At 40.8% G+C, this 21367-nt stretch overlaps 1 protein-coding gene across 4 annotated transcripts in view; it reads right to left on the bottom strand.

The window, feature by feature from the left end:
• The window catches only part of FKBP9 (FKBP prolyl isomerase 9), a 44706-nt gene that overhangs the window by 21863 nt on the left and 1476 nt on the right, over positions 1-21367 (bottom strand). Inside the window, exons 2-10 of one of the 4 annotated variants that reach the window (XM_069007564.1) lie at positions 18484-18629; positions 17694-17883; positions 16880-17025; positions 14767-14956; positions 12566-12711; positions 11217-11403; positions 9214-9359; positions 7334-7497; positions 4275-5914 (exon numbers count right to left, since the gene is read on the bottom strand). In XM_069007564.1, the coding sequence (XP_068863665.1) occupies positions 5732-5914; positions 7334-7497; positions 9214-9359; positions 11217-11403; positions 12566-12711; positions 14767-14956; positions 16880-17025; positions 17694-17883; positions 18484-18629 (1498 nt within the window). In that variant the 3' untranslated portion in view covers positions 4275-5731. Of the gene's footprint in view, positions 1-4274; positions 5915-5935; positions 6413-7333; positions 7498-9213; positions 9360-11216; positions 11404-12565; positions 12712-14766; positions 14957-16879; positions 17026-17693; positions 17884-18483; positions 18630-21367 lie in introns of those variants that run through there. The other 3 variants (XM_069007565.1, XM_069007566.1, XM_069007567.1) reach the window with 3 other exon arrangements.

The raw sequence follows: 21367 nt of genomic DNA, 5'->3' as shown, positions 1-21367 counted from the left end.
CCCAGGTACAGCAAGGATTTGGGGAATGCTGCAGCATTTCCAGGGGAGCTCAGTAGACACAATTTCTTTAACAGTTTACATTTGGGGTTTTAGGCACCTGCAGAATTTACATTAGCTGGGCTGATGTTAAGGTTTGGGGTGGGGGGGGAGTCAGGTTAGTGGTTCTTGGGTTTAGAGCTTTTTTAAACATGCAATCATGCTGGCTCTTTTGTCATAGCTGCCAAATAAAAGTCCAAAAGGCAAAGGCCTGAAAAACACCAAGGTGTTTGGATGCACTGCTTACTCAACCAACCTCTAGCTGCAAGAGGCTAATTACCAGGCATTACTCCCAAAGTTTACACTGGGACAAAGTTTTCCATTTACAGGCAGTTTATCTTTGGAATACAGATAACAGCTAAAATCTAGAGAATGTGAAGTGTAGCTGATAGTCACAGCTCCACAGCACGAGATGCATCAGCAACACTCTGGCATTCTGACTACAAGTGTAATGGATTTCCCTGACTATCCCAGCATGGTGAAAAGGAGGAGGGCAGTTCTGGTGTCTCTGTGTGGTGTTTCTGAGAAGGAAAGAGTGTCCCATGCTTCCATCCAACTTGCCTCAGGATACACATAAACTCATTGATCCTCTCGCCAGAGTTTTTCCTCAGCCTCACTCAGCAGGTGAGCAAGCCACCACTCCTTCAGCATGATGATCTTGTTCAACCCACAATTTAAAAATAAACCAAAACCCAACAAATAAACGAACAAAACCACATAGAAGAGCACATGCAGAGCAATATAGAAAAGGACTAGGAAGCATCTTTAAAAGCAGTTACCACAACAGATCTCCAACTACATCTTAATCTGAATTACTGAAATTAGTATTCAGCCTCCCTAAAACCTACACATATCAGAAGGAAATGTGATGGTTTTCCAACTACATGGACGTCTAAAACTGGTAGAGGATTTCAGATCAAGCCACCATGTTTCAAGCATTATGTAAGGAAGATTTTCCAATCTCACTTCCAAGCAGGTGGACGATGCATGTTCAGTCACCAAATGTTCAATCCGTAAGGACAATCACTTAAAGAAAAGGATTCTTGCCCTTCCACAAGGATGCAGCTAAATTAAGATCTCCAGCACACTTTTCTCCTATCATTAAATCCTGTTAGTCTCACATCCTGTGTTAAGGATCTGCTAGAGCAGTAAACCTTTGCTAGCACTTAAAGGCAATTAAGCCACATTGCAGTTACTTGATAGAACCCATTTGCTGTACAAAGGGTATCTTTATGCCAAATAATTTACTTCTTGAAATGCCATTCATACAGCTTTATAGAAGAAACCAGTTACTTATGCAATCAACCTGAACCAGGAGGTCAGATTTTAAAAACCTCCATAGTTCTGTGCAGATTATCAATGTCTGCTCATCGTCTCACATCCCACTGCCAACCGTTAACTCTTGCTTATGTAGTAGTTAAGGGAAAACACAGGATGCATTTTTAAACATCCTCCTCCACTTTATCAAAATCCCATTGGTTTATCACTAGACTGTTGGCTAGAAATAAGAATCTATATTATCAGTTGCCTCTCCAAAACCATGAACAAAATTAACTGCAAACAAAATCAACTCTACAGCTACAGGTTAAGTCGTCCTTCTCCAGCCAGTCTAGCTCTTGTAACTGCTATCGAGATTCTCCTTTCAGTTTTAAGAAAGAAATGCTGTGAGTAGTAAGTACATCTTTCTAAATAAAATTTCTAACCAGAAACATTTTGCAACCCTAAAAATTTATTTAACTTATGATTTAGTTTAGAAAGAAAGATACACATTTTCCTGACCATTTTCCCATAGCTGAAAGAGTATATCTAAAGTTAAAGGAAAGGAATAAGCAAAATTAAGTAAATGTTACTCTTTTTTCTTCCTCTACTCACAATATCTGTTCTGTCTGCAGTACATGACCAAGGTCAAGTATTTGGGACTTTTATTTAGCTGAAAATGAATCCTTCTCTTAGCAGGTGTTGCAGCCAGCTCAAATGTCCTCTCACTGTCAAACAAACACTGGTAGTGCTGAACTGAGCTAAAACCTTGCACCCCCTACTAGCTAAATATGACATTTTTAAGCTTAAAGGAAAATTAGATTTTTTTTTCACACAGAAAAATGTAATATTCAAGTTCAACAACTGCAAATTCTGATTTAAGTATAACATCTGTTATATTTGGACCATATGGAGTTACACAGCAGAAAGTACTGCTATCATATTAAGACACAAAAATCACACAGAAAAAATATTCATAAATACCTGGATTTTTCTGGGTATGCACCCATGTTCCTTTTCTTTTCCACTGAGCCCCTGACAATTCAGTCAGCAATTGCCAGCCTTGGCTGCCAGCAACTTCCTTTCCTAAGAGCAGTCAGCTGCCAGCTCTGAGAATAGCACCTGCCTGCTTCATTAGAGGAGTAGAAACAGCCTGAGTTCTGCAGAGGCCCTCGTTAGCTAAGCCCACTTACATCTGGCTATTAATGACCCTTGAGAGTTATCATCTATTTTCATAAAGTTATCTCAGTTAAGTATGGTAAAAAATTATCTACATACTAATTCTATAAATTAATAAATTCAAAACAGAGAGACTCTATAGATAATTCTAAATAGCTATGTTCTAAATACTAGGAGATAATAGACACTAATAGATAAATTCTAAATAGGCAAATTCTAAATGCTAACAATAAAATGCTAATAGATAAATTCTAAATAGATTGCTAGATTAATTCTAAATAGCTATTTTCTCCTTAAAAAAATTATTTTACAATTTGATGTAGAAAATATCTCCCTTATATCCACATTCCTCACAGGCCACCTTCTCTACTAGGATGGTGACTTGCAGGGATTTATTTATCACTGGAGCTGGGGGTGCAGGGGCTGTGCTGAGCTCTTCCAGTCCACACCAGCACAATTTCACTTCCCAGCCAGCTCCCCCTGCGCCCAGGCTGGGTGAGCAGGCAAGGCAGACTGCCCTCACTTTTAGGGGCTGCCACACACCCTGACAAGCAATAGATGGAAGATTCGACCCAAGTTCAACCCTTTGCTGAGGAAGGTGGCCCCAAGTTTTCCTTTGAGGGAGAAGCCAATAGCTGCCAGCAGAAAGGAAAATGACTGGGTCTGTTAGTGATCAGAAATTCTGGATTTTAAGCAGTTCAACCTAATATAGCCAGGCAGACCTGGCTTCTGATGCCTTGGTCTGGGCAATGCCCAGTATAAATACCATTATTTTGCAGCAAGATTTCCATATATTCTCTGATTCTCCCCAAAGCTGCAGTCTTATTTCCAAAATGGCAACCTGCACGCTTGGAGGCATGAAGTGAGGGGGCAACAAAAACTTCCTCTCGAAGGAAAAACATCTTTAGATGGATCATAAGCCATGTTTGCCAAGTCCTAAGGAGCAATGGCGTGAGAATTTCAGATGTACTTACCCTAGCCAGAGGCACTGGTAAGGTCATCCCTGCTATCCCATCACTGACAAGCACTTCCAAAAAAATCCAGCACAGCAATTTTTGGGATCACCAGTTGACTGCAGTTCAGTGCTGCTCTTTGTCCTGCACCTGCCCTGGGGACAACTCTGTTACCCTGGTTTACTAGGAATTCTCCAGCCCACCTCCTGGGATCCATCTGGAGTATTCCTCCACGCAGAAACACTGGGTTCATTCACTAAGGTTTTCTCAGACACAACAATTCAGGATGTCACAGAATGGTTTGGGTTGGAGGGGACCTTAAAGATCATTGAGTTCCAACCCCCCAAAAGGAGGGGGGATATTCACAAGACAGACTTGGTTTCTTGGGGGTACGTATGAGAACAGATTAAGGAGCTGTTTCCACATTGAATTCTGCCTCTGGCAGTACTCCAATCACAACTTGCTTCCCACTCCTTCTCTCAGGTCTGTCACCACACAGAAGGGACTGAACCACAGCAAAAAGTGAGCAGTCTGCTTCCAAGTAAAGCAAAAGGGAAAAAGAGCCTGCTGAGAGAGCTGCTTTCACAAGATGGTAAGGCTTCTGAGGAGCCATTCTGGACATAAACCTTTGGAATGGAAGTGCCAGTCACTGATATCCACAACTTTTACATCTGGTATAAAATCATCCATAATCATTGTTTAAAATATTTTTCCTGGACATTAACAGCAGTATTGAACATATTCAGGGTAAGCCTGCTGTGTACAAGAGCAGAGCTGCAGAAGGATATTTGCTTCAACTCATGGTCCCAGCCCACCACAATGCTGGAAAAAAAAAAGAAACTTTAAAAGTAACAGTTGATCAACATTTTATTTGACAAAAAGATCAGTTATCCAACATTTAATGGTATCAAACTCAAAAAAATATTTCACTGCACTTTTTGTAAGAACTGCATTAAAAACCAATACAAAATGCTTTCATCCAACTGAAATACCAGTTTTTAGAAAGAGCATCTCAGGGACTTGCATCCCACACGTACAGACCAAGGAAAGCAAGAAACTAGACACAAAGCTTAATAATGGAAGCACAACTCCCTTTCTACTCCTCTTTGACAGTGTCTCACTCTGTTTGTGCTCTTTCCATGCTGTGCACTGAGGGGGATCCCATGGCCTTCCAGAAAACGAGTCTGTCTCGTGTATTTAGTACTGAGCAGCTCTGCTGCATTTGTCGAGCTAACGGGTGACTGTCTCAAGTCACAGAATCTGAACAGCATTGCCAGGGCAGACTTTGTGTTGAGGGATAGGCCAGAACGTTTGCACACACAAACAGATGGGCCTGTTCCTTGATTCTATCACTGTCTGTTTGCTTGTTTGTCACTGCAGACTGCTCTGCTGCTTAAGCTCTAAGTACTTACTCCTTAATCTAGCAATTCCCAAAATAGGAGACAGAAGCCCAACACAAAATTAGCTGTGTCCACTATTTATGACAGCATTTGGACCCTGTATGCTAATATTTAATGTCTAACAAAACTATAAATAAGGTTGCAGCTAGAAAGGTTTTGGAATGACTGATGGGAACACTGGCCAGCAAGAGTCAAGGTTACTAATTCAACACAGTACAGGTGGTAGAAAACTTTTATTCCGTGAGGTAAGAACCCAACACATACACAGTATCAATTCTAGGTCTCTTTAATCTAAGTCACAGCTTATGTAAATTTTGCAATGGCACAGCCATGTTCTGCAATTTGCAAATCAGATTTTCTGCTGGCAAAAATCCATGTGAGTTTGTTTAATTACTGGGAAGAATGCTCATGCCTTCTGAAAGGAACTGGGATCAACAGATGACAACTTTTACAGGTTATTTTTACGGGGAATATTTTGGTTCATGTTCCTACACAAATATTTCTGATACAGAAGGTTTTTTAAAACTCTTTTAAAAGCACTTGGTAGGTTTTCTCTCTATCATCCACCCAACTAACTGCATATTGTTCAATGAGGACTTCAGATCTTTAGCATAAAAACAGACCCCACATACACATGTGGTTCATGATACCACATACAGAAGGACACTCCTTACCTGTCTGTACATCCCACTTGAGGCACTTAACACTTTTTTCAGATCTACTAACAATTCCAACTGAAAATCTCTTCCTATTTTAACAGCCTACCCACACCCAGGCACAGGCAGGCACAGGCAGACACAAGCTATCTGAGGGCTATCCTTCCAGAACCATGCTTGCCAAAACCCCTTCCGGTACACGTGTTTGAACAGTAGGTCAGCTCAGGATTCTTGGGGTTTTTTCTTATCTTTACAGTTCATCATGCTGCTCTTTGGCCTCCTGATCTTTCAGCTTGAATTCTTCAGCGGTAACTTTACCATTTCCATCCCGGTCTTGATTAGCAAACATATTTTTAACAATCTTTTCAAAATCAAAGCCAGGAGCTAATTTTCCTTTGCCAGTTTCAACTTGAGTTTGGATGTACTCTGAAAACTAAGAGGAGGGAAAGGACAAGAAAACAGCTCACAGTGAAAAGGACATTTGAAAATGAAGAGTATTTACAAAAGCAGCGTTTACTTGTTGTCGATTATCCAGCATTCTACTACTTATTAAATGTACGTAGGACACTGTTACTACCCCATTAAGTTTACCACCCAAACTGGACTAATTAGAACAGACATGTGAAGTTAAATCACTCTGTGGAGCTCAGCAGGGATTTCCTCACTAATTCTAGTAGGTTTTGGACCCATAACAAGAAAACTTCTTTTTCATAATTTAGGAGGAAGAGGGGTTGGACAGTTGGATACAGGAACAGCTCTGTATGGACAGAGGGCAGTAATTCTGCATGGCAACACAGGAAGCTCACACTGTAAAGCAGAAACCCACCCACCTGCATCTTAGAGGAAGCAACACACAAGAAGGATGATTGCTGCAGACAGCAACAGCCTCATCCTACCTCTTTGTCTAAACCAGTAAAAGCTCTTCACTTCCCTGTAAGGACAGACGTGCAGGTAAACATAAGAGAGAAGATGGAGATGGAAGGAAAACAAATAGGTGGAAGAGAGAGTGCTGGGAAAGGGGAAAACAAGAATTCAATTTTACCCTATTAGGTTTTAAAATCCTCAAAGGCATTTCATGCTGTTCCACAGGGCCACAATCTGCCCCTTGAGCACTGCAGGCAGCACCACTCCAGAGAGAAAAGAAGGGACAAAGAAGAAGGGACAAAACAGAAGGATAGAGAAAGGTGACAAAGAAGACTTCAGAAGAGAATAAAAGAATAGAACTGCTCAGTTGAAAGAAAAGGCCGAGGAAAACCTCACAGAGGTTTATGTTTTCAGAGATGGTGTGGCAAAAGCAAGTGGCTTTCAACTGAGATACCCAATGACATTCTCACAATGCAGATTTTAAAAGCAAGCAAGGGGAAGAACTTGATGGCGCAGCACACAATTTACACGTGTAAGGAGTGGCCACTGCATTGCCAGGCTCCAGAAGAGATTAGACAGTCCCTGGATGCACTGCTGCAGGCTCAGCTTTGGCTCAAGAATTCACCATAAACTGCCAATTAACACTGAGACAGACACTGAGAAGGCTGATACAAGGAATGCAGCCTGATACAGGAAGGCAAAGGAATGTTGGATATCAACTCTTCCTCTTACACCCTAAGGATTTGTTGTTGACCAAGGAAACCACAACAGTAAATGATCTTGCACAGTATGGCCGTTTGGTTTTTTTTGGCTCTATCTCTAAAGATGGATAACCATGTTTTAGCTGACACCCTGCCTTCCTGTTCCCTTGACGACAAACATCATTTCAGAAAATGAGAAAAAGATCAGGAAAAACTCCATCCTTCAACATTGGCACTGATGGTGGTAGAAGAAAACCACTGCAGGTGTTTTCATTGTCTCAGCTTACCTCCTCCAAAAGAACCTCTCCATCATGATTCTGGTCTATTTCTTCAAAAAGATTGGGAGAGACTTCCCCATTCCATACAAACATGTATCCTTCAGGCAAGCCAGATACCAGTTCCAGCAGTTCGATGTCGAAAACTAATACAGCACTACCAGGCACTTCTCCTTCTGTCACAACAAATGGCAAAGAAGGGTATTTATCCTCACACACATTGAAGGGATATTTCCTTTTAATCCATAATTAAATTTATCTTCCTGCTCCAAAAGGCACTTCTCTGGTGTGATCCCTAGCCCATCAAATCTTCCTGCTCACTTCACCAGGGGTGATCATAAAAGGAACCTTTCATAATAAAACTGAGACACTGGAACAGATTGCCCACAGAAGCTGTGGATGCCCCATTCCTAGGAATGTTCAAGGCCTGGTTGGATGGGGCCCTGAGCAACCTGGTCTAGTGGAAGGTGTCCCTGCCCATGGCAGGGGGGTTGGAACTAATTGATCTCTAAGGTCCCTTCCAATCCAAACCACTCTATAATTGTGTGATTCTAACTGCATGCATTTTTTACTTTTAAAGACTAAAAATTGTGGGAATAATTAATCTTCCTTTATCTCACCAATACACTGTGAAGCAGCATACTTCTGTGAGACTCAACAGTATTGCAGCAGCTTGGGCTATTACCCCAGTGAAACCATGGAAGGAGTTTAATTTAGTCTTGAAAAAGAAAAATCAAGCTCACTTCTAATCTTCTGTTTGCAAGAGACTGCAAACAAGCAATTTCTTCAGATAGCTGGGTATATATTAACACATTAACAAATCATGAAATGTTTCAGAACATGTGTATCAAATGTAACTGGAATGATGGCAAATACCTATGACAGGTATTTCACACAGCAGACTTTTCATGCTATGGGGAAATCTTCAATTTACTATATATAGCTATGCAATTATATAGAATGTATAATATAGAAAATCACGTATAAAACATTGCGTATATATAATACTCTTAATTTTTCACAGAAGACAGGTACAAGTGGAAACACATTCTTATCTCTTAATGCAAATTAATTCTCCATTGAGCTCTGCATATGATGCCTGACAGTCTTTATAAACTACAGATCGTTCTGGAGCTGTTCAAAGAACATAGCAACTTATGCAGCTGTTTCCATACAAATCAGAATTTGGTGATCGTGGTGACCTCCTGATAGACAGCTTTCCCTCAAACCTTTTAACTCAGAAGACCAGAAACAACATACTGGGACATGGAAGTTCTTGTCACTCCTATATCATTCTTTTTATTACTGCTGTCCCTGCCATTAAAAATTGGTAAGCCTCAATGCTCAAAAGCTGCCTTAAAATGTATTTGTGTTGGAGTTTTAACAGCACCATTACACTGTTTCACATCTTACACTCAGTTTATGTATTTTCTGAATTTTGAGTTTTCTTTGCATTTCCTAACATATTAGTGCTGACCAGCCCCCTACAGCTTTGTTTCCTGAATAACATGTCGCATGTCCAAACACAGGCACCCAACTCCCTATCATGGAAAACAGTGTTTGCATCCCTCTGCAACACCAGACTGCCTGGAGCTTTCTGTTCTGACAAAGCAACATTACTGGGGGCACATGTTCCCTTTTGTACTGTGATGGTCTTTCTATTGGCCACAGCAACAGCATGACTTGAAATGCAACACAGACAGCATGCTCATTCCACTGGGGAATGGGGTGGAGGGCAAGTGTCTAAAATAATGACATGAAAAACCTCAAAAAAAAAAATCCCATTCAAGCAGCTAAGAGACAGTCACTTTATGATTTTATACATATGAACTAACAAAACATGCATGCCTGAGTTTCTGTAACTCAAGAATGCCAAGTGGATGTGCACTTACCAACTCCATCTTCTCCATAACCAAGGTGAGGTGGGATAACGACTGTCCGTCGTTCCCCAACACACATGTCCTGAAGGCCCATGTCCATCCCCAACACCACCTGACCAGATCCCAGAACTATGTTGTAGGTCTTGCCAAGGCTGTGTCTGGAAAGGAAGGGAAAAATGAAAAAAAATCACCATTTAATAGAGAATTTCTGTTGTTCAAAATTAACCACAGAAGTAGCAGTTTCTAGTAGTGTCCCGTCATTGCCAAAATTAACTTAATGCCCAATGCTTTGTTCTACCAAACAGTTACCTGAAGTTGTTCTCAAGTTACAGCCAGCACCACACAGATAAGTGTGCTTCTTCTCTGCTGCTGATATGTCCTCTGGCACTAAAAGTATAGGCTTCTTGAATGAAATCCAATTAAAATCATTAATTGTGCCAATTACACCCTTAAGGTATTTTATCTTGAAATAAGGGCTTTTGCCTTTCACATATTTTGACTATTGTAATTGGCCTTTTCAGCAGATGTAAAAATTCCAGATGTACATTCATCCTAGGACCACCAACTCTATATAGGGAACTGAGTGTGTTCCCATGGATCAGGCATCTCTTGAATGAAATCAGCCACTATAATGTAGTAGTTATTAACACAAATACCTACTACTACTACTGCTATTTAACCATATTAAATTTTGAATTATACCTTGCTGCTCGTGGCTCATTTCTAAAATTAGAAAATATCCCAAGTTAAAAGCCCAGAAGTTAAACATGTATTGTGATTCTAAAAGCAGAGTGTGCAGCATTAAGGCTCTTTATTGCTCGCCTTTCTTTGGTTATTTGGCTTGGCTGTGCCTCTGCAGGACATGCTTGTACAACGGAGTATTATTTGGAAAGAAAACAATTCAGTGGCTAAGAGGTCAGCCTTAAAATTAGGAGCACATGATTCATGATCTTTGATTCTCTAAAAACTGCTTTGAGTACGATGGTCTCGACATCCCTTGGCTCCTGCTACAAAATGGGACATATAAACAGTGTTTTGAATCCAAACATGGTACTTGTATACATCCTTGCCTACAGCATCGCACCACGTGCTCCAAATTAAGGCAGCTTTTCAGCTCTGCAAGCTATTGTGTACACTGTGAAACCTATGAGCTGTTTCCTGTGTTAATTATAACCAGGTCAAAAATAGCATTTCCCAGCTTCCCTTCCAAAAAATAAAATGTTGTTTGGATGATTTGCACTATTCAAAAGATCAAGGCAAAAAAAAAGGAAGCTAACAGAAACATTCTTGTAGCTGTGTGCCAGGCTCACTTCAGTTCTACAGGAGACAGACTGGAGCAATCTTTTGCTTCCCTCATAAACCTACTGCCAACAGGGAGGAGGAAGAGGCCAATTATCCTCACAGCCACGATCAAGCCCTCTGATAGTTTCTCCATGCTGACACTTAAAGTGACACTTTAATACATATGAAGTGTTTTCATACAACACAGGAGCACCAACGTGTGCTACAGACATGACAGGTGACCATTTACTATAAACCACACTCAAGGTATCTTTAACAAAACCACAACAAGTAGCCCTACCAGACCTCTCTCAGAGCACTGAATCAGTACAGAGCACAAAGAAAGAACCCAAGAAACTGAATTAACCTGGACGGTTCATTCATTATGAGACCTGTCTTGTGCTGGCACAACTGGCCCAGACATTTGAACTGGCCCATTTAAACAGGATGCCATGCAACAAGTTTCATCACACACACTGTTTATGTTCTTCTCCAACACACTCCTACACCCTTTTTGTTCCTAGTTCTCTCATTATGCTATGACAGATTGTCTTTTTCGTCTTTTCCTCCTCCTATATATCTTTGGCAGGCAGACATAGAGAAAAATACATTCTACATAAATACTCAGTTTAAACAAAAAATCTTTATTCCCTGCTAGCTTGCTTTGTAGGAACTTCATTCTGCCTTCACAGCTGCTGGGAGTATTTTCCCTACCAGGTCATTCAAACACCTACGTGGAGTCTAGCAAAGTTCCATCCAGGAGCGAAGCATTGTAGTGATATTTCAGGTAATCTCCCTTCTTGCTCAGTACGGTGCAGTTGGAAGGTTTGTAGTGAACAGTAATGCTGACTGAATCTGAGGGGTTGTGGAAGTCCACCACGTGGATGTCAAAGACCAGCACTGCAGATCCTGGAATCTTTCCTAAATAGGAAGCAAATTAGACAAATAGAGAAAGAAATGGTACCCAAACAGGCATATGATGCCCAGGTACTGCACCCTGTAGGAATATGTATTCCTGCTGTGTCTGCCACTGAGTCATTTTGCTCTTCTCATTCAGAATTAAAGGATGCAACAGATGCAAGCTACATCCAGAGGAGGAAAAACAACATGGGGGAAAGCATTAAACATGCACTCAGTTCAGTGGTGAAGGGAAAAACTTCCATTATTCTGAATTTTTAAATTATGCAGAAATGAAGCAATATCCACCCTAAATAACCCATTTTTGTTTTGTGTACCAATTCAAGATTGATCATCGAAATTCTCAAGAACTTCTCATGCTCCAAGGAACGTCATTATATGTGAAAGGTTAAAGTTCCTTAAAAAACCTAAAAGTGGACAACTTCTTCCCCCTCTTCCCAGGCTTATGTGCATTACCAGGATTGACAAGACACATCCAGGCCTAGGTTTGCAGTTTGTTGGTAAAGGAGTCTAATTCCAAATCAACAGCACAGATCTTGCATTCCCACAAGAAAGGCTTTTCTTCTAAATCACTTATCCAAGTAACATCTCAGGAGGCACTTTTTGAAACACCAGCCACAACGCTGTGATCAGTTAGAAGGGTTATCCTATTCAGCCTCTCACAGCAATCTGTTTAGATAGCAATGAGTTTTCCCAAAGGAATGTTAATTGTATATTACATATACATGGTTACTTCACTGTTACATGCATCCACCATTTACAGAGGTGGCTTAGAAGTCCACAAAGCCTGTGGCTGTGGAAGGAATGGGGAAGAAAACTTTACATGATGAACTCCTTCAGGATAGAGAGTTTAAGACACACAGGAAGGAAGATCTGCAGAGCTCCTGGCATTCAAGTACCAGTCTGCCTGAAACACCAATTACCCAAATGAGTTCAGGCTACCAGTTACATGAGATTGTTCTGTATTCTTATTGTCCTACCTATTTAGTTAATTAAAATAATCCTGCAAATTCTGGATGTGGTCTTGTCAGTTTGATGTCCATAAAATAATGAACTAATTCATAAACCTTTCAAATGCCAGCAAAATGAAGGTATACACAGAAGAACTAAACAACAAAGGAAACCTCATCAATTACAGAAGACTTGAATGCAAAGCCAAGCTCACCTCTCCCTTCTTCTCCGTATCCAAGATGAGGGGGGATTATTATTCTTCTTTTTTCACCAGTGCATACACCTAGCAAACCTTCATCCATTCCAGCAATCACATAACCTTTCCCAACATAGGTGTCATACGTACGGTTTCGTGAATAACTACGGAAAATATTTGCATTTTAGCAGTGTCAGGTGTACTCAAGAAAACATGGACTCCTGCAATAGCTCTGCAGCACAATTCTTAAATCAGTTAAGGTGAAACACACAGTCATTAACCAGCACCAGGGAGGCACAAAGGAACTATGTTCAACGAATCCAGGCCACCAGGTTTCATCAGTCAGTGACGCATGGGTCACTGATTACCCAGCAGTGAGACCCTGGCTAATGAACAAATTTGCAAATTCATTTCTACTAATTCTTGAAAGAAAAATCACACTTATTTATGTATTGTAGACTAAACAGAAAACAGGTTTTGACAAGTGACTGAAAAAAAAATTCCTTTAAAATTTCATCTGCCCTGACACTAATTTAATAAGCACTTATCAACTAGATATAGTTGGTAAGTGCTTCATTTTCATGAGACACCCTGCAGACTACCTCCTTTTGCAACCACAGCTATGTAGTTCAACTACTAGAAGAAGCAGGTGGGATAAATAGGTTCTCCTGGGATGCTCAACATTAAAATGAGTCATGACAACAAAACAGTATCAACACCATCCCTCCCTTCCAAACCAAGCCAACCACTTACACACAGATTGAAGGACCTGCTTCAACACCTAATGATAGAATAAAACAAGGCTACAACAACAAATGATGTTTATAACAAGGACATGACTGTCTTCTGCCTTCCTTCAAGGCATGTTACACGAAAGCACAACCCAAGAAAGAGAAGGCAGAAAGGTTTTAATTCATCTTTACAAGGTAGCTCTGGGAAAGAACTAAACCAGTGCAGGACCAGACCCTGATGTAATTCAGGGTTTTATTCAACTGCTCTAAGTCCAGACAGCCTTGGCTGAGCTGCCCAGGGCAGTTCTGCAGCCGAATATTTCAGAGTAAAAAGGAAAAGGAAAAAATTATTAGAGCTTTCAACTCCGGCCATTCACAGGTCTTTTGGCATGCTCCCTGTACTAGTGAGAAACTTTGTCCTGGATAGCTCCAGGGTTTTCAATCCCTATTGTTAGCCACTCCATTTCTTCATTTACGAATTCTGCAGGAGGTCAGGATACCATGTTTTAATGAACAAGCCCTCTAACGACTGTCAGCATTTCAGAATGATGTTGGGGCTGCTGTCTGCAAAGCATTTACTATTATTTCTTGACAGCAACCCTTAAATAAATACTACAGCTATTTTCAAAAACTGATTAATTACTACAGAGAATACTTACATCTCAAAAAAGAGAAATAGGTACACTGTGGATCAGCTTTAAATTCTTCACCTATAAGCTTTCCCAAACTGTAAATCGAGGTCAACAGTGATGGCTGCTGTAGTAGTACTAAACATTTTTCCCTGAGCATATTTTGTAAAACATTTTACATTGGCTCATTTTCACCTTCTTTTAGCTACTTCTGCCAGCTGTTCTGAAAGCTGGAGTGGGATAGTAAAGCACTGTTCCACTAAAAGCAAACAAAAGTCACGGAAAGCTACAAGGGTATTATTCATCATAGGATTCTGTACATGAGACTCATGTGCCCACAGAGCTTTGAATTTACTGTCACAGTAATCCCTCTTCCTTTATCACAGAAATCCCCTGTTGTTGAATTCTGCAGTTCTGTAATTCAGTCTTGAAAGACATTAGCCTTCAAAATGCAAACAGCTTTCAAGTATAAATATGATTAACCTCACACTAGCCACTAGCACACTGGCTCACAATTCTCTGGGCATAAAATGGAAATCATATTTATTTTCTCTCTCTTCAGCGGTATTACCTACTTGGCAGATAAGGCAAAGAGTCTCCACACTTGTGTGTCTAAAGCACACGGCTTCACTGGGTGGATCACCACCCCTAGATGGCGTCTGTGACAATGCCACGGTACAGAACAGCTCTTCTCCTTCCCATATGGAAAAGTTTTCTATGAGCCTTTAAAAAAGACTCCAAGTCCACTCAAAATTTTCAAAAAGGAAGGAAAAGCAAAGAATTGTGTTTGAGCATATTATGGACAAGACAGAGGAGTCAAACTGGAAATGCAGTCGGTTGAGTTGAATGGTTTGGTTACCTGGAATCAAATAATGTGCCATCCAGAAGTGTGCCATTGTAATGGTATCGGAGAAAGTCTCCTGTCTGGCTTCTCCGCTCGCAAGATTCGGGCACGAGCTGGTTCTCAATGGCAATACCATCCTTGGGGTTATGCAGATCTAGCAAAACCACATCAAAGACAAGGGAAGCTTGGCCAGGGATCTCCTTACCTACAAAAGTGTTAGAGCAGAAAGTTGGTAAGAAACAGCAGGTGTTCTAGCAGAAGCTTAAACATGTTTGTTGAAGAAAAGTAATGTACTGCCAAATATCAAGCACCTCCCCCTCCCAAAAGAATTAGAATCATGGAATATTCTGAGCTGGAAGGGACTCACTACGATCATCAGTCCAACTCCTGGTCCTGCACAAGGCACCCCAAGAGTCACACCGTGTGCCTGAGAGTGTTGTCCAAATGCTTCTTGAACTCTGTCAGAATCGGTGCTGTGAGCACTTCCCTGGGAAGCCTGTTCCAGTGCCCAACCACCCTCTCCGTGAGGAACCTCTTCCTAATATCCAACCTAAACCTCTCCTGACACAGCTTCAGAGGTCCTGTCACCTGTCACCAGAGAAGAGATTGGTGCCTACCCCTCCTCTTCCCCTCATGGGGAAGTTGCAGACTGCAATGAGGTCTCCCCTCATTCTTCTGTCGTCCAGGCTGAACAGACCAAGCAGCCTCAGCTGCTCCTCACATGGAGGCCTCAAGGCCTCCCCTCAAGGCCCTTCACCATCTTCATTGCTCTCTTTTGGACATTCTCTAATAGCTTAATGTCTTTCTTATATTTTAGCACCCAAAACTGCCCCCAGCACTCGAGGTGAGGCTGCCCCAGTGCAGAGCAGAGTGGGACAATCCTCTCCCTTCCCTGGCTGGCAATGCTGTGCCTGATGGCACCCAGGACACGCTTGGCCCTCCTGGCTGCCAGGGCACTGCTGACTCATGTTCAACTTGCCATCAACCAACACCCCCAGGTCCCTTCCCATGGTGCTGCTCTCCAGCATCTCGTTCCCCAGTCTGTCCATACATCCAGGGTTGCCCTGTACCAGGTGCAGAATCCAGTTTGTTTAATTTCATGTGGCTGGTGATTGCCCAGCCCTCTAATTTTTCTAGGTCTCTGCAAATTTGCTTCTAGTCAGTCATTTTTTGTTTCAGTGGGTTTTTCACTGAATTCTCCAACTCAATAATTTCCTTCTATTCCTACACTGATGGCACTGCCTCACTGAAAACAAAGGCCTCTTCAGCAACACCCATCTTAGTCAATACACAGCAGCTCCATCTAAGCTGCATGGTTTATCTACCAGTATTCCCAATGCACTTCATGGAAGTACACAAAATAATCATTAGAACACAAATTTGGTACATCTTCTCCTCCCATCCTGTTGATATCAAAACAGGAGACCACAGAGTGGAAGCTGAAGAGGAGCAAATTGAGTATCTCAGTGGAAAACTACCTTCCCACCAATGTACAAATTGCAGTGTGGATTGCTTTGAACAAGAAACACTGAGTTCAAGATCTTGGCAAAATTCTAAAACAAAAACTTCCCAAAGTTTTGTTATCCATGGAGAGGGCTATCACAGTTAACGGTAATGAAGCCATGGAAGGGGTATGAAACCTTGTACACCACAGACACATCCTTAAACATCAGAGCAGAGAAAGAACATAAGGAAAAGTCACAAACTACACTCAACTGCCCCATTATTTAACGTGGGCACCCCTATGTATGATCTGCAGGCTGCATAGTTGTACAAGATAATCAATTTTGTAGTTATTGCTAGGGCATTTGTCAAAAAAAAAAAACAAACCTACCTGGAATTAAAAATACATTTAACAATTTTTTTTCCTTTAAAGTTTTCTGCTTTCTGTAGCAGTCTGAAAGAATTATGTAGTCACATGTCTTCAAGTTTTTGTATTCCCTGATTGAAATAGAATTTCAGTATATAAATACTGCAATTGTATCAACAATATGTCTGTTGAGCAGTGTCTACCTGAACTGAACTGAAATAATGCTGCCCATAAACTTAAAACACAGAAAGTTTGTTTTGAAATATGGATGACTTGGATTGAAAAAAAAAAAGGAATAACTAAAGGAATAACTTTTACCATCTCCATCTTCACCATATGCCAGGAAAGGTGGTATTGTGATAATGCGCTTCTCTCCTACACACATTCCCAAGAGACCCTGGTCCATACCAGGAATCAGCCATCCAATCCCCACATAGGTATCATAAGTTCGCATCCGATTATGGCTAAACATGAGAAAGAAAAAAAATCACAACCAAATGCTTGCCAGCCACAGGAAAGAACAATATTAACCTTTAAATCCATGTACTACACACAGTGTAACTCACAACTTGCTAGCCTAAAAGTATTGGTCCTTCAGTTACCAAGGGCTGGCTGGGAAGTTTTCCAGAGTGCTTAGCTATGTCAGGAGGCTTTGAATAGTGGCTCACAAATACAATGGCAGCAGTTATCAAAGCATCGTTTTCCACTGGGCTCTAATGAAGCACACATGCTGTACACTTAAAACCTCAGTAGGAAAGTGTTAGTGGCTCACTTTCATTACAAACCCTGCTAAGCTTACAAAACTTGTATCTAATCTGAACAGCTATGCTGGTTACAGAGATATTTAACTGATTGCAATAAATAGTAATATAAATACAGGTAATGAAATTTAAAACTGAAAAAAAGCATCTGGATTGGTAATGCCTGTGAAGAAAAAATGCACAGCTTTATTGGTTTGAGTCAGTCCTGCTATCCTATAATCTCTGAATAAATTACTAACACACATACCATGCCAGCTTTCATTTCCTGTATTTCTGGGCAATGAGCATTAATTGTTACACAGGTGAAAGGGGAGAAAATGAGGGTGAGATACCTATTAAACCACACAAAGACACATAACCCAGCTGCATACCTTGAATCAAAGAGGGTCCCATCTAAGAATGTTCCATTGTAATGGTACCGTACAAAGTCAGACACCTGGACTGTCCGAGGACACTTCTCAGGTTTGAAGTAAGTCTGAACCTGCACTTCGTCCTCTGAGTTCCAAAGATCTATCAGAAGCACATCAAAATGGAGCACAGCATTGGGGGGTATCACACCAGCTGCAAAAGCAAAACACACACAGTTTTCTTTCCCTTTTTACACAAGGTATCAGCAAAAAGAAACCAATCTACGCACACCCTAAAAAAATTGCATAAGGTACACCTTATTTCCTGTTGTGCTTACAACTCCTTGGCCCCTTGCCACCGCTGCAGCTATTTATGGGGGGAAATCTGGCAAGATGAACTGCTATCACAGCTGTCCTTCAGGCAAACTGACCTTGAGTTAGCATTTGTTGCCTCTCGGAGGCTGCAGAACAAAGATACTTTTGCAAGTGGCAAGACCTTGCGCAGCACTGCAACCCCAAAGCACAATTTTGGTTTAATTAAGTATTTAAGAGGGAGGTAGATGTACATTGTTAACTTTTGTAGCAAGGGTCATTTGCTGAACGTCCTCTACAGTGAACTGCTCTTCCTTCAGCACGCAGAGGGAGTCTGGAGAGATCACTTTAGGCTATAGGCTTAACAAACACCTCTGAGGAACAGGGGATAACGTCCCTGAAACTCCCTACTTGCAGTTTCTACCCTTCTCTTCTGTGGCTCCATTTCCTCTGTGCTCTGTTGAATCCCTTACACATCCAGCTGGCCCAGTGCTGTACTTACGGACGCCTTCACTTCCGTAGGCAAGCTTAGGGGGAATTTTCACGAACCGACGCTCGTTCACACACATGCCGACCAGAGCTTGGTCCATCCCAGCAATAAGCTGACCTTTGCCCACAAACACATTGAATGTGGATCCCCTGTCATAGCTGAAGGGGGGAAAGCAGGCAAAAATGTTAGTGGCTCATTTACACCCCCTTCCACTTTTTTTTTTTTTTAGAGAGAGTTACCTGCACCTTCTCTCTCTCTTGCCCTGTTAGCATAACTTTATCACAAGACAGCTCCTAAAGGAAGGGGCAAATCCAAGTGTTCCTGAGACTTCAGCACAGTTCTCCTTCTTTTCACTGCTCATCACCTATCTGAAACACATTCTAGCAGTGTGCAATGTGTACTACAGGCACCTGAAGGCCAGAACTATGAACAGCTAATTGACACACTAATATTAAAAGCAGCACTGGAAAATTAAGTAAGAAAATGAAAAATTAAACACTGTTATGAGATATGGAAGGACTGCTCTCACAGTAGGAGCTCAGCATATTAATTTTGATCAGTAACATCACATGAGATCTATAAGCTTTACTGTGTGAGACATCACAGTTCCAATCTCTGTGGGAGAAGAGGAAAGGGAAAAAATGCCTTTTTAAGTAATAGCTGTGAGGTTTGCCAACAGGTTATTTATTTTCTCCTCTACTTTTCACAGCTCTCATTTAAAGCACAGAGACATGTTTTAAACAGCAAGTTTGCCAGATCAAGGATCAAGAAACAAATGATCTTCCTCTGTGATAATATGTGAATATTCAAAAGGTAAAAGAAATTATGCTTAAATGAGTCAAAGTTTTCCAGAGGGGATGGAGAACAGCAGCGTTAACACAGCAGAACACTAACATTAGCTTACATGGTAAGTTTTGCCACCTTAAATCTGCACAATGACCCCACTTTGCTGTGCCTGAATTACTGCTATGTAAGTTTTTGAAGCATGCATCAACACTCGTCAAGAAGCATTTCAAAAGCTTCATGCCTATTTTTAAACTTTTACTGCCTCTGTTTTACCAAATCCCTTTTATAACTTCAAGGACTTTTTTTACATTTATATCTATCTAAAAGTCAGACCTGGGGGGAATAAAAAAAAAAAAAAAAGGCTTGTGCCTTTTGTGTGCTAAAATTTTGGAAAGCAGCCAGTAGCTAGACATCCCCAGGGAAATGATGTCAAACTTTCCTTCGAAGACCATACACATCATTTCCACAACATACTCAGCCTCTTGACAGTCCCACAGACTTAAACCTCTCAAATATTTTTCCTGAGTGATCTCTCTGTTTGCTCCATATTTTTTTTTCTTCTGGCAAACATTTCTCTTAAAGTAGACAACCCTCTATTACTGAGCATTCACTTTTGGTTGCAGTAATATTCCCACACCCAGGAAAGGATGGAAAATATTTAAATTACATCCTGACAAATTCTATTATACACACAAAACCATAATTAAGATGTTAAGACTAGTAACACAATAGGTTCTAAGAACCCCCCCAAAGTGGTATTTTGTAGAGATTGACAAAGCTTGGTAGTACATCTGGGATGAACTTAGAACAGAAGAGCTTTCTTTTTAGCAAAATAAATGTACAATTAAGAGAACATTGATGCAAAGCAGAGAACTGAACAAAGCACTGATCAGACCATGCAGCTTTGCAGGACTGACTTTGCAGATTCCTTATAACTAAGCAAAATTTGTTTCTATTACTGGAATTGACCAAATTAATAGTAGATGACTAGGAAATTAAACTTGGACTTTTAAATGCAAAGCATTTTATGGCCACTGAAATTAAAAATGCAAATGCTGATGCAAAAAAAAAAAGCTAATAATAACATGCTAATTTATGTGACAGAGTCACGATTACTAAGACTTTGTCGACAGCCTGATAGTAATAGTACTGCTACCTGCTACTTGGAAATACAGAAAATTAATTTTAAAACTCAAGAACATTTTCAAGAGCTGAAGAAGGAAGAGAGCAAAACTGCCCTTAGCTCAACATCTAGAGTATTTTCTAGACTGATTTCATAGTAGCGTTCAATGAAACTGACGCTGGTAAGCACATTCATAAACTTCAAAAAAGGCCAACAAACAAAAAAAACAGGTAAGAAAATGGGCTTTCTAACAGGCTTATTTTTGTATAAATTGACTAAATCTTTTTAATTCATATACAGGGAACACCAAAGATTTTAGAACAAACACTCCAAAAGATTTCTTCCATTAACCCACAGAAGATAAAATCCTCCTATATTTTCCATGTCTTAACATGATAAAACACTGTCATCGGTCTTAAAAAAAAACAGTGAATAACAAAAGCGTACATCAACATGAGCTGCCATCTAGAAAAAAACCAAGCAGAACAAAGCAGGTATTTTGCATCCTTTTGAGATGAAGGCAGTCACAAAAATATTTATTAGACTAGACTACCACTATTACTACTTATTTACTGATATTTAGAGGACCCAAAGAGATAAATGCTGTACAGTCATGCACAGTCTGTTCCTGCCCCAAGTAATATGGAACAAAATGACAAGGAACTCTGAACTAATGTGAGAGCCAGGACCTGGGCAGCCCCTCCAGGTGCCTTGCCTCGATGCACAAGTTTGCTGGTACAACTCAGGGTGTAAAGAAGCCTCATCAGGTATCTGTAGAAATCAGAAACACACTTCTGAACACGTGGCCAGTTTTCCAATTGTCACGTATTCATAAAATAAGCCACAAGGATGCTGCCTTTGTGTGTCTTCACATCCACAGCTGAGACTTATGTTCCAAGCCTGACAGTTGCCAATGGATTCACTGTCCCTACTGTGCCCTTTCACTGAAACTGCACCAACACCAGCTGAAGTGCCAGCTATCACATC

This window comes from Aphelocoma coerulescens, chromosome 2 (assembly GCF_041296385.1).
Source record: "Aphelocoma coerulescens isolate FSJ_1873_10779 chromosome 2, UR_Acoe_1.0, whole genome shotgun sequence".
NCBI classification, from domain to species: Eukaryota; Metazoa; Chordata; class Aves; order Passeriformes; family Corvidae; genus Aphelocoma; species Aphelocoma coerulescens.
The sequence above is the reverse complement of the archived record's forward strand: the minus strand, read 5'-3'. Positions and strand labels throughout refer to the sequence as shown.